Below are 12,790 nucleotides of genomic sequence, written 5' to 3'. Positions count from 1 at the left end.
ATTTTGGATAGAGGAGTGCAGGATTTCTCTTCCTCACCTCTAGGGTAGGGTAATAATGGTCCATGAGTATGAGGCTGTATTTAGGATAGGTAGACTAGGGTCGTTCATTTTCTCCTCTGGTAGGGGGGGGGGGGATGCGAATGAATGACTCTAAAAATGAGGCTGGACTAAGGATAGTGGGTGTCCAGGGTCTCTCCTCCTCAGCTCTGGGGTGGGGTAATGAAAGGCCCAGATAATCAGGCTGCATTTAGGATAGGGAGTCCTGAGCCTCTCAGAAGCTGTATGAAGAATAGGGAGTCTGTGGTCTCTCCCCTTTCGCTATGGGGTGGGGTAATGAAAGACCCTGAGAATGAGGCTGTATGAAGAATAGGGAGTCTGTGGTCTCTCCCCTTTCCCTCTGCGGTGGGGTAATGAAAGACCCTGAGAATGAGGCTGTATCAAGAATAGAGAGTCTGGGGTCTCTCCTTTTCCCCTCTGGGGTGGGGTAATGAAAGACCCTGAGAATGAGGCTGTATATAGGATAGGGAGTCTGGGGTCTCTCCCCTTCCCCTCTGCGGTGGGGTAATGAAAGACCCTGAGAATGAGGCTGTATCAAGAATAGAGAGTCTGGGGCCTCTCCTTTTCCCCTCTGGGGTGGGGTAATGAAAGACCCTAAGAATGAGGCTGTATGAAGAATAGAGAGTCTGGGATCTCTCCGCTTCCGCTATGGGGTGGGGTAATGAAAGACCCTGAGAATGAGCCTGTATTTAGGATAGTGATTGTGGGATCTGTCTCCTTCAAATCTGGGATGGAGTACTATAACACCATGAAAATGACGCTGCATTTAGGATAAGGATTCCTGGGTCTGCCTTCTTCCCCTATGGGGAAGGGAAGGGCAATGGTAGACTCTAAGAACGAGGCCAGATTTAGGATAGCGAGTATCCAGTGTCTCTCTTCTTCCCCTCTGGGGTGGGGTAATGAAGGACTCTGACAATCAGGCTGCATTTAGGAGGATAGAGAGTCCTGGGCCTCTCTAATCTTCCCCTGTAAGGTGGGAATGAAAGATTCTGGGAATGAGGCTGAGAAAGGCTACCCCTTTTTTAACCTTTTAAGTCCCAATAGTGACCAACAGCAATTTTCTCCTAACAATGTCCATACATTGTCAAGAGAAGGTTGCGAGAATATAAAAAATGATCACGAAAGAGAAAATGTCTTGAAGTTTTATTAAATTCTCTCAACTAATTCTTAAAGGAAATGTATGGAGATCAGTTTGGAGAATTTGTATGTGAATACTGGGGCTTAAAGGGTTAATGGGCCAGTATTTAATGCTGAAACTTAAATTTTTAATAAATTATAACGAGCAATGAAAGTTGTCAATCAAAGGGATCAGACAGACAGATTAACATAAACAGATAGATTAAGTTCACAAATTCTCAATGTAAATGAAATGAGCCCATTAACATAGTCAACTTGATGACACAATGCTTATTATATACTCAAGCTTTAGGGGAGAACATTAACCACCCCTACTTGACATACTTCACAGTATAAAGAATCAAGGGAAAAGCAGTGTAATATAATTTTTTCTAGCATGCGATTATTCAAATCACAGGAGAAAACGGCATTAACTAATTAACTCATAATGCAGTGGTTAAAACAAAATTATTAATATTGATGGGAACTGGATGCATGGATGCTGACTGGTCAGGTTTTCATTTTTTGATGGAAAGGTATATTGACACTTTTTTCTTTCCTTGCCTCAGTGCTCTTTTTCTGCAGTATTTGAGCATAAAATTTGATCTGATACATAATAAAAAGTTCATGATGTTAAGGTGAGCAAAACCATTTTTAATTTATGTGGTGCCACTTTTACAGAATTATCTTTATTATGTCAATAACAACTTCATTGCTTGTATATTGACTACCTGGATGTAAGACTTTATCATTTTAAGTGAATATTGATGTAACCCAACTAATTACTGTCAGGTATATTTCACCACAATCTATGTACAGCCTGCATCACAGACTGTCTCAATCCCTAAAATAATTATATAGACAGTCTGTGTGATGACTCCAAAAAGCTTTTTCTGATATCCCACAAGTTTCCAGGAATTATTGCATCCATTTTTGATTGCATGCCTAGATTTCTTCTAGGTTTAATTCATGTAATCAGAGCTTTATAGGACCACACAACACTCCACAAATCAGTTTAAAGTCTTTTTGAGAAATGTTTCCCCTGCATGGATGGTAATACAAAGACAATTTGCTTTTTATTTTATAAGGACATAGAAGCAAATTTGCAATCCATCCATCATTGTGCCTTGGCCTTTGTGTTATAGCCGAGCTATAGTGGCTCACGAGCATGATCGGAGCCCCATAGCTAAGAAAATTTGGTAAACTACTGTGTGACACAAAATGTTGGCAGTTTCTAATGTTTGCGATTTTGGCATTTTTTTCAGCAATCCACAAAAATAAGTTTCTGCAAATAAAAAGTACCGCCAAAATTTTTGCCCCAAAAATGTACCCAGAGTAAATATTCTCTAACTTACATTCACCACACAAAAATACAGTACTGAGAAATCATGTCTGTTCAATTAAAACTTCTCTCCTTCATTCAGAAAAAAAGCGGTATACAAGAAATACTGACGCACACCGTAGTATTGTGTATAGTTCCAGAAAATAATGTAATGTTTGGTGAAATCCACACCATTTCAGCGAGAATTCGATCTTGAACATGCCACACCTTCAACCAAAAAATTAAGGGAAAATGAAAAGGAGAATAAAAACTCCACATTCTAAAATGGTTACAATGTATAGTTTGTGCTTCAAGAAGCAAAATTGCCACTCTACTGTTCTTCCATTGATCGACTGACGTAACGTGATGTGCTGCATGCGTTGATGTCTTAAGGGAGACTGGTAATGAGTAATGGCAACTGAATATATGAGCATGCGATAAAATGAGTTGTAGTTGGTTTAATTCCTTTGAAATTACATCCAAAACGCTTTTGGAAGAAAGGAAACCTGGTTAAGGTCAAAAGGAACATTATAAATGATATATTTCAACTTATTTATGTCCTAAAAATGATCTACCAGGTCGGTAAGAAGCAATGTTCGAACTCAGGTCGAAAATGAAATGATATTGACCCCTGGAAAGTGATTTTATTGTCCAACCCCCCTCCTCTCTGGAATTTCCTGGGCCTCTAACTCCCCCCCCCCCCAACCCCCCTGGAATTTCCAATTCCCTCCGCGGTGCATGTAGGGGTCTGGATATTTTCTGGAACCTGCACACATTGTTTGAAAATATATATTCTATTGCACGTACTCAATAAAAACGAAAATATTGTCAATGCTGGTTACTGAGTACTTTCTGAACATCCGAGAAATTTTGGTTGTAACATCAGCGTACGCCATCCATCCATACAGTCTTTAGGGGGAAGGGAAGGTAAGGTGTCCGCTCATTGGGGGGTGGAATATGTTATATTTTCTTGGCAGGAAATCATGCAAGGAATGGCACAGCCATTTTTGTCAAGTTCAAAAACTTGTTTACTTTACAAACTTCTTTTCAAGTATTTCATAGCATAAGGATTTTGTGGCCGTGACGCTCAGTTTCTAGTAAATGGTTTCGAAAAAATTGCAAAATGAAAATATACAGCTGCTATCAAGATTTTTTTGTGTGTACCAAAAGCTCGCAGTGGCCCTGGGGTTGGCACATGCCTGCATGAACTCTGGGCCATGCAAAATTTGCTAATGCTCCACCCCCAGGACTGAAAAGGCATACAAATACCCCACAGTTGCCCAGGGAGTGAATGGGAGCACCTGAAATTGACTGATGCATAGTGACCGAACCAAGAGACCTTGGAAGACAGTGGAAAATAAAAGATTTCACTGCCATAGGTTGTCAGCAAATTCACAAAAAATTATGTAATTTCGTGCATTCCTATTAGGAATATTACAGCTGAAAACTGACAAATTTCAAAGTGCTACATTACAGCTCTAAACAAAAAATTTTCTATCAAAAAAAAATTTCTGACATAGAATTAAGACACGGCATTGATTCAAGGGAAAACAAATTCATTTTAGCACCAGGGAATATTGTGTGATATTTTTGCAACAGTTAATGTTTAATTTCACATAAGAAACGGATACAGATATTCCTCAGAGCAAAACCTGAGAGATTTCAGAACAAGCTTTTGTGGTATCTTGCAAAAAAGACTCCATCAATGCTTAAGGCAGCACAAGAAGAAATATTTTTACTAAATAGTACCTATAAACCATATCAGGGGTCAATAAAACTCTTATATACATTGGTATAATTTTACAGCCGTGTAGCTATTGTTTTTAGATTCTAAAACAATGGCTACACTTGTAAATTACACTTGTAATAGCTTTATTAAACGCTGTGAGTATATGGCCGGTAACCGGTCAAGGTTTTCAAAACACTAACTGGCCGGCAGTCCTGTATTATCAGTAAATTTCACAAAATCGAAAGATTCTAGCTAATATAAACTATCATATGTCGATTAATAAGACAGGTCAAGCGATCCTGAAATGCATTATAGATCTCAAGTCTAGTGTTTGGTTTATGCTGGGCTCAGAAGACGAAACTGTGTTTTGTGACACTTAAAAAACTTTTTTCAGCTCGACTGCCGGTCAAGGTTTTCAAAACACTAAATGGCTGGCAGTCCCATATTCTCGGTAAATTTCACAAATCGAAAAAAGTTCAGCCGTTCCGAACTATCGTAAGTCGTGATCCAGATCAAACCAGCCGGTTTTGTGGGATTTCTATATCATGTTTTTGCTGGTCTCAAGTCTTTGGATGTGTGTTACTATTTTCTGTGCAAAGCATGGCGTGACAGGCGACGTTTGACATCATAACATCTTGACCTTTCATGCGGCCTCTTCGGAAAACCGGCAGGAAAAGTCTTAGCCTGCGTAGCAAGCGTTTCCTGTTGAGTTATAGCGTGAAAGTTAGAGTGGGAGCAGAAAAAAGATGGAAGGGGGAGGGGAGGGGTGAAGAGGAAACGCTTGCCCGCAAACCCCACGATTCTGGGAAATGCCCCTTGATATTTCACGGTTTGGTTCATTTGTAAATTGGCAGCTCGTCAAGATAGATAACGAATAGATTACCAGATTTGAAAAATTTACTTTGTTCCCTAAAACATGCTCCATGCAATTGCAAAACTGTAATAAAAAGAAGCTTTTACTATAAAAGAAGGTTGAAAGTCTAAGCGATTGCTGCGGAATTTCTGGTTCTTCATAGTTGAGTTATATTCTGGTTCTTCATAGTTTTAATGTTATATGGCTTTATCTCATCTGAAACCTTGTAAAACGTCGCAAAGAAATGATTTGTCCGGAACAATTCATTCCGCCAGCTATGAGTTTTGCAGAGCAGCTGCTCTCCATAGGCCAGCCAGTGTCGAAAAGTTCACTGCAATATGTGCCGCTCAATTTCCAATCACTTGTCCATGGGGGCTCTAACTAGTGTTTAGTACTCGATGTTCTGATTTATGTTGATGTTATCTCCAACAAACAGTCCATTTTTTCCAGTCAGATACGCACCCCGTCATTGCCAATAAATTGGCCTTCACTAGTCTCCACTGCTCGATCTCCAATATTATACTTTTGATCGCAGGGACTTAAATCTGATAAACCTTCGCACAAACATGATTCAAATAAATCTCAGACCAAAGGATTTGTAATCTGCGACCACAAATCAGACCAGACCAGATGAGATCTGTGATGCACTTAAACAAAACATACCTGGTTTGATTGATGTATTGATTGCTATTTAATCAACACTACCAGCACCGCACCAATCAAAAGCTGCATTTGCTGGCGAACACAGTTTTTCAAAATCGTGGGGTTTGCGGGCAACCATTTCCTTCGCTCCCCACCCCCTCCCCCCTCATTCCTTTTTTTTTGCTCTCGTCCCAACTTTCTCTACGAACTCGCGCGGAAACGCTTGCTATGCGGGCTAGAAAAGTCTCCACGCGTTAGTTCCCTTCTGGAGCTGAGCTTGTTTCATCATAACGTCGACAAGATAATGTTGAAGTGTATTTCAGCTCCAGAAGGGAACTAACGCGTAGAGACTTTGATCAGGATCACGACTTATGATAGTTCAGAACGGCCGAATTTTTTCGATTTGTGAAATTTACTGAGAATATATATGGGACTGCCGGCCATTTAGTGTTATGAAAACCTTGACCGGCCGTCGAGCTGAAAAAAGTTTCAAGTGTCACAAAACACGGTTTCGTCTCCTGAGCCCAGCGTAAACCAAACACTAGACTTGAGATCTAGAAAGCATTTCAGGATCGCCTGACCTGTCTTAATCGACATATGATAGTTTAGGATTACAGGACTGCCGGCCGTTTAATGTTTTGAAAACCTTGACCGGTTACCGGCCATATAGCCACAGCGTTTATTAAATGGACCCCAGAAATCACTTAATTTTGCCGGCCTTCACTGAGGCATTTAAAAATGCTAAAAAAGGCTAACATTTATGCTTATCACTTGGATTTCCACAAAATGAAACCGAAAGTGCGGGCGTCTGCTACTATGATCATCATCTCACTCGAAATTCTACATGGGTATCGGAGTAGAAATGTTCAATAAAGTAACACTTACTTATTTCACTTCTCTCAGCAGTTGTGGGAACAGTTTGACCCCTTAAAAAGTAGTATTCTTGACTGCAAATTTGTCAAAATTGCTTCCATCACAAGTTTTAGGCGGAAGTGAAAGTGTAACGTGATATGCATATTGGTATCCACTCCTTTTGTCACGGTGTTGGTGAACTGATTATTTTGGGAGCCTGGGGTCCAGTTGCATGAACAAAAACACACCAGCCATTAGAGCAAGAGCCTATTTCCCATTCTATTTCCCATCCCTCTCAATCAAAACTCTTAAAGACAGGATGGATCGAAATTTACTCTGTTTATCAAGTAACTAGCATCAGGTTCCCACACGTAGACGATAAATAGACTGATAGTCTTCATTCTCGACGCATCCTCGGAGACCCAGGGGCAGTCAGTCGGGCCAGGAGAAAAACGCGCGACGAAAGTTTTCAGTCTTTTCAAGAATGGGCGGGAGGGGTCTTCCGCTCGTGCTTGAAAACTTTCGTCGCGCCTTTTCTCCCGGCCCGACTGGGTCTCCGAGGATGGACTCGACGAGACTTAAAGAACGTCTGCGTGGGACGCTTTAGTCTGCTTGCAGTCCGTCTTTTTTCTTAAAATCCGAATAGCTCTTATCTCATCCAGCGCGATTGCAAACCACTAAGTTATTATTACAATAAGGGATGAGACCAGAGGAGAAAAGACAAACTGCTGACTCTTTTTAGTGTCTTTTGTAGTAAACAAACCCTCCGTCAGCCCAGAAACGGAGTAACCGATTGGTCAATTGCACAGCTGTTGGTCCTGTTGACAAAGTATTGACTGGTCTGGGGTGAGATTGCAAGCAATAAAAATAGTCACGCGTCGCAACCAACTGCAAACAATACTGCGAACCAAGCAGTAATCTCAGTAATAAAACTTTTAAGGATATCTTACAGAAGGAAACTGCCGTAAATTTCCTCAAGGGAAACGAATTCAAGGCAATCTTACCGGATTTAAAGAAAGTGTAATTTTTTCAGTTGTTTATGTTCTATTTATAAATCGTTTCAAGTTACTCGGGTTTAATTGATTAATTAAATTACCTTGACAGCTTCGTTGTCCCAAGACAAAAGAAAAGAGTCAGCAGTCTCTTATCAGTTTTCTTCTCGGGCTTACGCCCTCGTTTCTCGCGGCTGCTTAGGTTTCGCGTGCAGTAACTTTGCAAAGAAAAATAAGAGACTGTCGCAGTCTAGGGACGCTTCGAAGTGACTGACAGGAAACGAGATTTAAAAGTAGAGCGGACATTGCTAACAAGTGTTCCTAGAAGCCCATCCGTGCTTCATGCGGGGGAAAGGGGTACTCCCTATAATGGCCTATACCGGGAGGCTCCACCCGAAATGGGTTCCTTTTTCAGCCTTTAATAAAGTGTAAAAGTGTGGGAGTTTACTAGTTTATGTCTAGGCTTAGCCTGCGTAGCGGGCGTCAAAAGCAAGGGTAGGAGGTAGGGAGGAAGGAAAAAAGGGAGGGGGAGTAGGTTAGGGTTAAGGCGGCCTTAACCCTTACCCTTCCCCCTCTTTCTCCCCTTTTTGCGCCTGCCACGCGGGCTAGTAAGGATAAGGAAATGCAACAACTCTGTGTAAGGATCGCTTGGACAAACCGCAGCGAGGGAAAGCCAGATCTTGGTGTGGATCAGTATTAACAATATACAATAACACTTAAAATTGAAAGCACCTTATTGCCTTGCCTTCAATTGTATAAAAACCTGGAATTTTGGTTTGTAAAAAGGCCAAAAAGGGCTTACAGATGCATTTCATGGCTGTGAAATAGTCGAGAAACTTTCTAGTTTTGTGGTTTAATCTCCTTATTTTAAAGACAGTAATTCACAGCAGCTAAAGGGAATTTCTAAATGAGGTATGTGAAAGGGGTACCATTTGTCAACTCAAGCCGGAGCCTCCCCTTATAAAACATCTCAAGTACCCCCCGCCGCGTGCTTTCACAGCTTATACTATAGCAGCATTCCTTTTGGCCCGCGATCAGGCGTTTTTTTTAAAGAGAATAATAATAATAACCAGGAGGCCCTGTAATTACATTATAGAGACATAGGGAAGGCATGATTGTAGAATATACTAACCATTCTAAAGTGAAGCCCACAGGGGCACAAGTAGATACCCTAAAGGCATTCCCGCAACTTTCCGTTTTTAAAGAGAGAGATGGCATAAATATATACTCCGGATAAATATCTTGTTTGAAATTTTCAAAACCAGAAATCCCACCGAAGGTTTAGACTGAGGGTAAAACTCTCCCAGTTGAAGGAAAAAGAAAAAGAAGAGTAACCTTCTTACATATTGAAGTCTTTAAGATAAAAATTACACCCTAAAATGAGTGTAAAAACTCTCCCAGTAGAAGAAAACGTACGAAAAAAAATCTTGGAAAAGATTTTCCCACGGTGAGGTCTTTAGATAATATTTCCACCCAAAAGTGAGGAAAAAAATTTCTCTCAGTACATGTAGAAGAAAAAGAAAAAAATCTTGAACAAGATTTTCCCACGGTGAAGTCTTTAGATAATATTTCCACCCAAAAATGAGGGAAAAATTCTCTTCCGGTTGAAGGCTTGCAGAAAATGTTCGAATGATTCATTTTTGTATTCAGTTTGAGCAGAGCTCTGACCATGGTATGTGTACGCAATGCCGTAAGTCGCCTACAGTACTGTTATTGTTATAACTGTAAATGATTCACTTCAAAATGAGAATTGTTGTCGAAATACTAAGTAGTTTTGTTGATTAACATGCTTAAAACAACGGAACATGAGACTTTTAAGAATACAGCACCGATGATAGCCTCTTGGTCAGTAAAAAATATATTTCCTTACCTTCTACAATGGAGGCCAAAAGAACTTGGGACTGTGTGGAAAACGCTTCTAAGTAATTGTTACATAGTACTCTGCTCCTAATAACAATTTTTTGATCCGCTTTGGTTTCCTCCCGTTCTCCTCCCACTGCCCCCCCTCCCCGCCCCAGCAAATGATTTCACTCATTTTGCTCAAAATTCAACTTTGTTTGGGGTGGGAGGGGAGGGGTCGCTAGTTTTACTAAAATCACTGGAAAGGTCCCAACACTTTTGACATTCATTGTAGATCCAATGGACTAACCCCCGAACCTAATGCTTAACTCTCTACGAATGTAAATAGATAAAACTACAACAATCAAGTCTGGGGTAAACAGGGAAGGGCTCCGAAGTGAACCCTTCCATTTAATAACATTTGCCCAACTGAGACGGTCAAGATACAGCAAATGTACAAAACAGGAATACATGGAAAAACGTGACAACAACAAAAAAAAAAAAAAAAAAGAAAAGAGGGGGGAAGGGAGGGCAGTGAAGTAACGGTCTGTTAAAGCACATGGCGAAAGAACTGCGTAGAGCGCATGACAAAGAAATAAACTAGTGCCAGTCCTCCCCCTCCTTCGGCTAGAGTTAAATACAAATAAATGCAATTATTTTAGACTTAACTCTCTACGAATGTAAATAGATAAAACTACAACAATCAAGTCTGGGGTAAACAGGGAAGGGCTCCGAAGTGAACCCTTCCATTTAATAACATTTGCCCAAGGGAGGCACGACCTAACCCCAGACAAAAGTCTCCATGAGGGAAAAAAAAAAAAAAAAATCTAAACAAACGAAGCGAGACGCTTAACTGCTAGCATTCTGTCTTTAACTGGGATGTGGATATAAGACCTATAAGCATCTGACTGCCAGTCTCCTAAACGCTTAATCAGTTCTGCAGGGATTTGAGCTTGAAAAGCCAGAGTGGCCCCGCCCGAGCGAAAACTATGTCCACTAACTTGAGACGGGTCCAAGTTCGTCTTGGCTGCTACTAGTTTTAGAAGGCAGTCAAACTTTCCATAAGTCAGAGGAGTCAGGCCCCCCTCCGTGGATGCTGGGATGATAAAGGCTGGGCCCGATAAAGGTGCTGGTACCAAGCCAAAGGCATGTCTGAGAGCGGTGTAAGGGCAGAGTGGATGTGGAGCAATGCGAGGTAACGGAACAGTTAAAATGCGCTGACTAAATTGGATGGTCTTCGACCATCGATTGATAATGATGGCCCAGTCATTGAAGAAGAGGATATCTCCTCGACGCAGGTGTTTGGATGGGTCAAACTTTGTTGATCCTTTGCATAGCAAATTCGCCTTACGAAGGAGGCCAAAGAACGCTACGAGGCAAACTGCCCAGAAGGTTGCATGTAAAGGGCTGTCCAAATGTAAATGACTCTTGAAGGCTAATAGGATCTGGGGTGTAATCGGCTTCTTTTGGGACACTGTTAAACCTTTTACATGCTTGATTCCTCGAAGTGTAGATGCCAATTGAAAATTGTTTTTGGTTGGGTCAGACAGACCATGTTCAAGGTGTAGAATGCGAATCGCATTTAAATAGGCTGGGATGGAGGATGCTGAGAGTGACCTTGCTAGAAAAGCTGCATAGCGATTAAGGGTTAATGCTGCTGCTGGGAGAGGTTGGTAGCCGTAGTATACACAAAAGGAGAGGTATGAACGCATTTGACTCATGTAGGTGGACTTGGTAGTAGGTGCATATGATTGACGCCGGAAATTGGTGACTTCACGGTCAAGTTGCTGCTGATCCCTTGGATCTAAGGAGAGCAAGAGACAATGGCGACATGTGAGATTCGAAGTCATTTGATCTAGAGGATTTGGAGAGCCATGCTTGGAACGTTGGCCAGTAGTGCACATCATTAAGGCGTGAAATACTATCTGCTAGAGTGTTGGTTGCTCCTGGAATGTGCTTGACGAACAAACTGAAGTTGTAATACTCCTTAAGCCAAAACAGAGAACGAATCCAGTCCATGATCACCGGGCAACAGGTTGAGCCTTTGTTCAGAAAGGCTGCAGCCACCTGACTGTCTGTTTTGACGACTACTCGATGACCTGACCAGAAAGGTGCCCAACGGTGTGCAGCTAAAACAATGGTAAACGTCTCCTTGTAATTGATATGGAGAGAGCATAGAGATGGGTAGTCCAAGGCCCAGTTGACGTACATCCAGTCTGGTGCCCATAGGCACCCCCCGCCAGACAGGGAGGCATCAGTAAGCACTGCTGTAGGAAGTTCAGGGATGGCTGAGGGGAACAAAGTTTTACAGTTGTGTGCAGGCAGGAGGCGGGTCCACCACATGAGGTCAGCTCTCGCATTTAGGTTAAGATAGACGCGATGGTGCGGACGTTTAACCGAGTTTGCCAAGGTGATAAGCCGTCTGAGAAATGTGCGGCCCCCTCGAACAACACGTGCTGCCCAATTAAGCTTGCCAAGGAGTCGTTGGAGGTGAAGCTTGGTACATTTGCTTTTATAGCTTGTTTCCTTGAGAAGGGATAACAACTCTGACACACGATCGTCTGAGAGGCGGAGTTCACACTGAACAGTGTCGATTTCAACTCCAAGAAAAATCAGGCACTGGGTAGGGTAGACAACTTTGCTCCAGTTGATAGTGAAGCCAAGAGACTCTAGTAAGTTTAACAGGTTGTCAAAAGCTACTTTGCACTGAAGTTGGGTTGGTTCGATGATAAGGAAGTCATCAAGATATGCCAGCACAGTATACCCTCTCCGGGCCATCATACGACAGATCCCTTGTGTGAGGCGGTGAAAAACCATTGGTGAGGCCCTGGCTCCAAATGGTAGACGCTTATCATAGAGGTAGATGGGGTGTTTTGAGTCGTTGAAGCGCCACGACATTCCTGTAACTCGCCAGCTATCGGGGTGTGTTCCAACGCTTCTGTAGGCATGTTTTAAGTCAACTTTTGCCAACCAACAACCAGGTTGACAGAGATTTGCTGCATCATCAACGGTAACATACTTGTAGTGTTCTAAATCCATATATGAGTTAGCATTCATCGTTAAGGGTCGGCTACAATCCATGATCATTCGTAATTCATTGGAGTCCTTTTTTGGTACGGCTCCAAGGGCATTAATGATAATTGGCATGTTGGTCTTGACTGCGATAGCAAAGTGGTCTTCTCGGAGACCTTTGATTAATTGCGCTTCAATTTGATCTTTAGCTCCAGGTCGCAGAGCAGACTTATTGTTTTGTGTAAAAGCATGTGAAACCATTAAATCAGGCGAGAGGAGCTGAAATCCATTTTTAACACCATCCAAGATAAATTCCAAGTCCGGGTCATTGGTTAGCTCTGTTGCCCAGGTCTCAAAAACTAAGTCTGTGGAGACCT

The 12,790-nt window shown here is 41.9% G+C and overlaps 1 protein-coding gene across 1 annotated transcript; it reads right to left on the bottom strand.

Moving 5' to 3' along the window:
• Positions 1–10,228: 10,228 nt before the first annotated feature.
• Positions 10,229–11,122, bottom strand: LOC140936231 (uncharacterized). Its single transcript, XM_073385698.1, has one exon. It carries the CDS (start codon positions 11,120–11,122, stop codon positions 10,229–10,231), a length of 894 nt encoding a protein of 297 aa, XP_073241799.1.
• Between the last annotated feature and the right edge of the window lie 1,668 nt (positions 11,123–12,790).

The sequence above is a fragment of the Porites lutea genome, chromosome 1 (genome assembly GCF_958299795.1).
Source record: "Porites lutea chromosome 1, jaPorLute2.1, whole genome shotgun sequence".
Taxonomy (NCBI): domain Eukaryota; kingdom Metazoa; phylum Cnidaria; class Anthozoa; order Scleractinia; family Poritidae; genus Porites; species Porites lutea.
The sequence above is the reverse complement of the archived record's forward strand: the minus strand, read 5'-3'. Positions and strand labels throughout refer to the sequence as shown.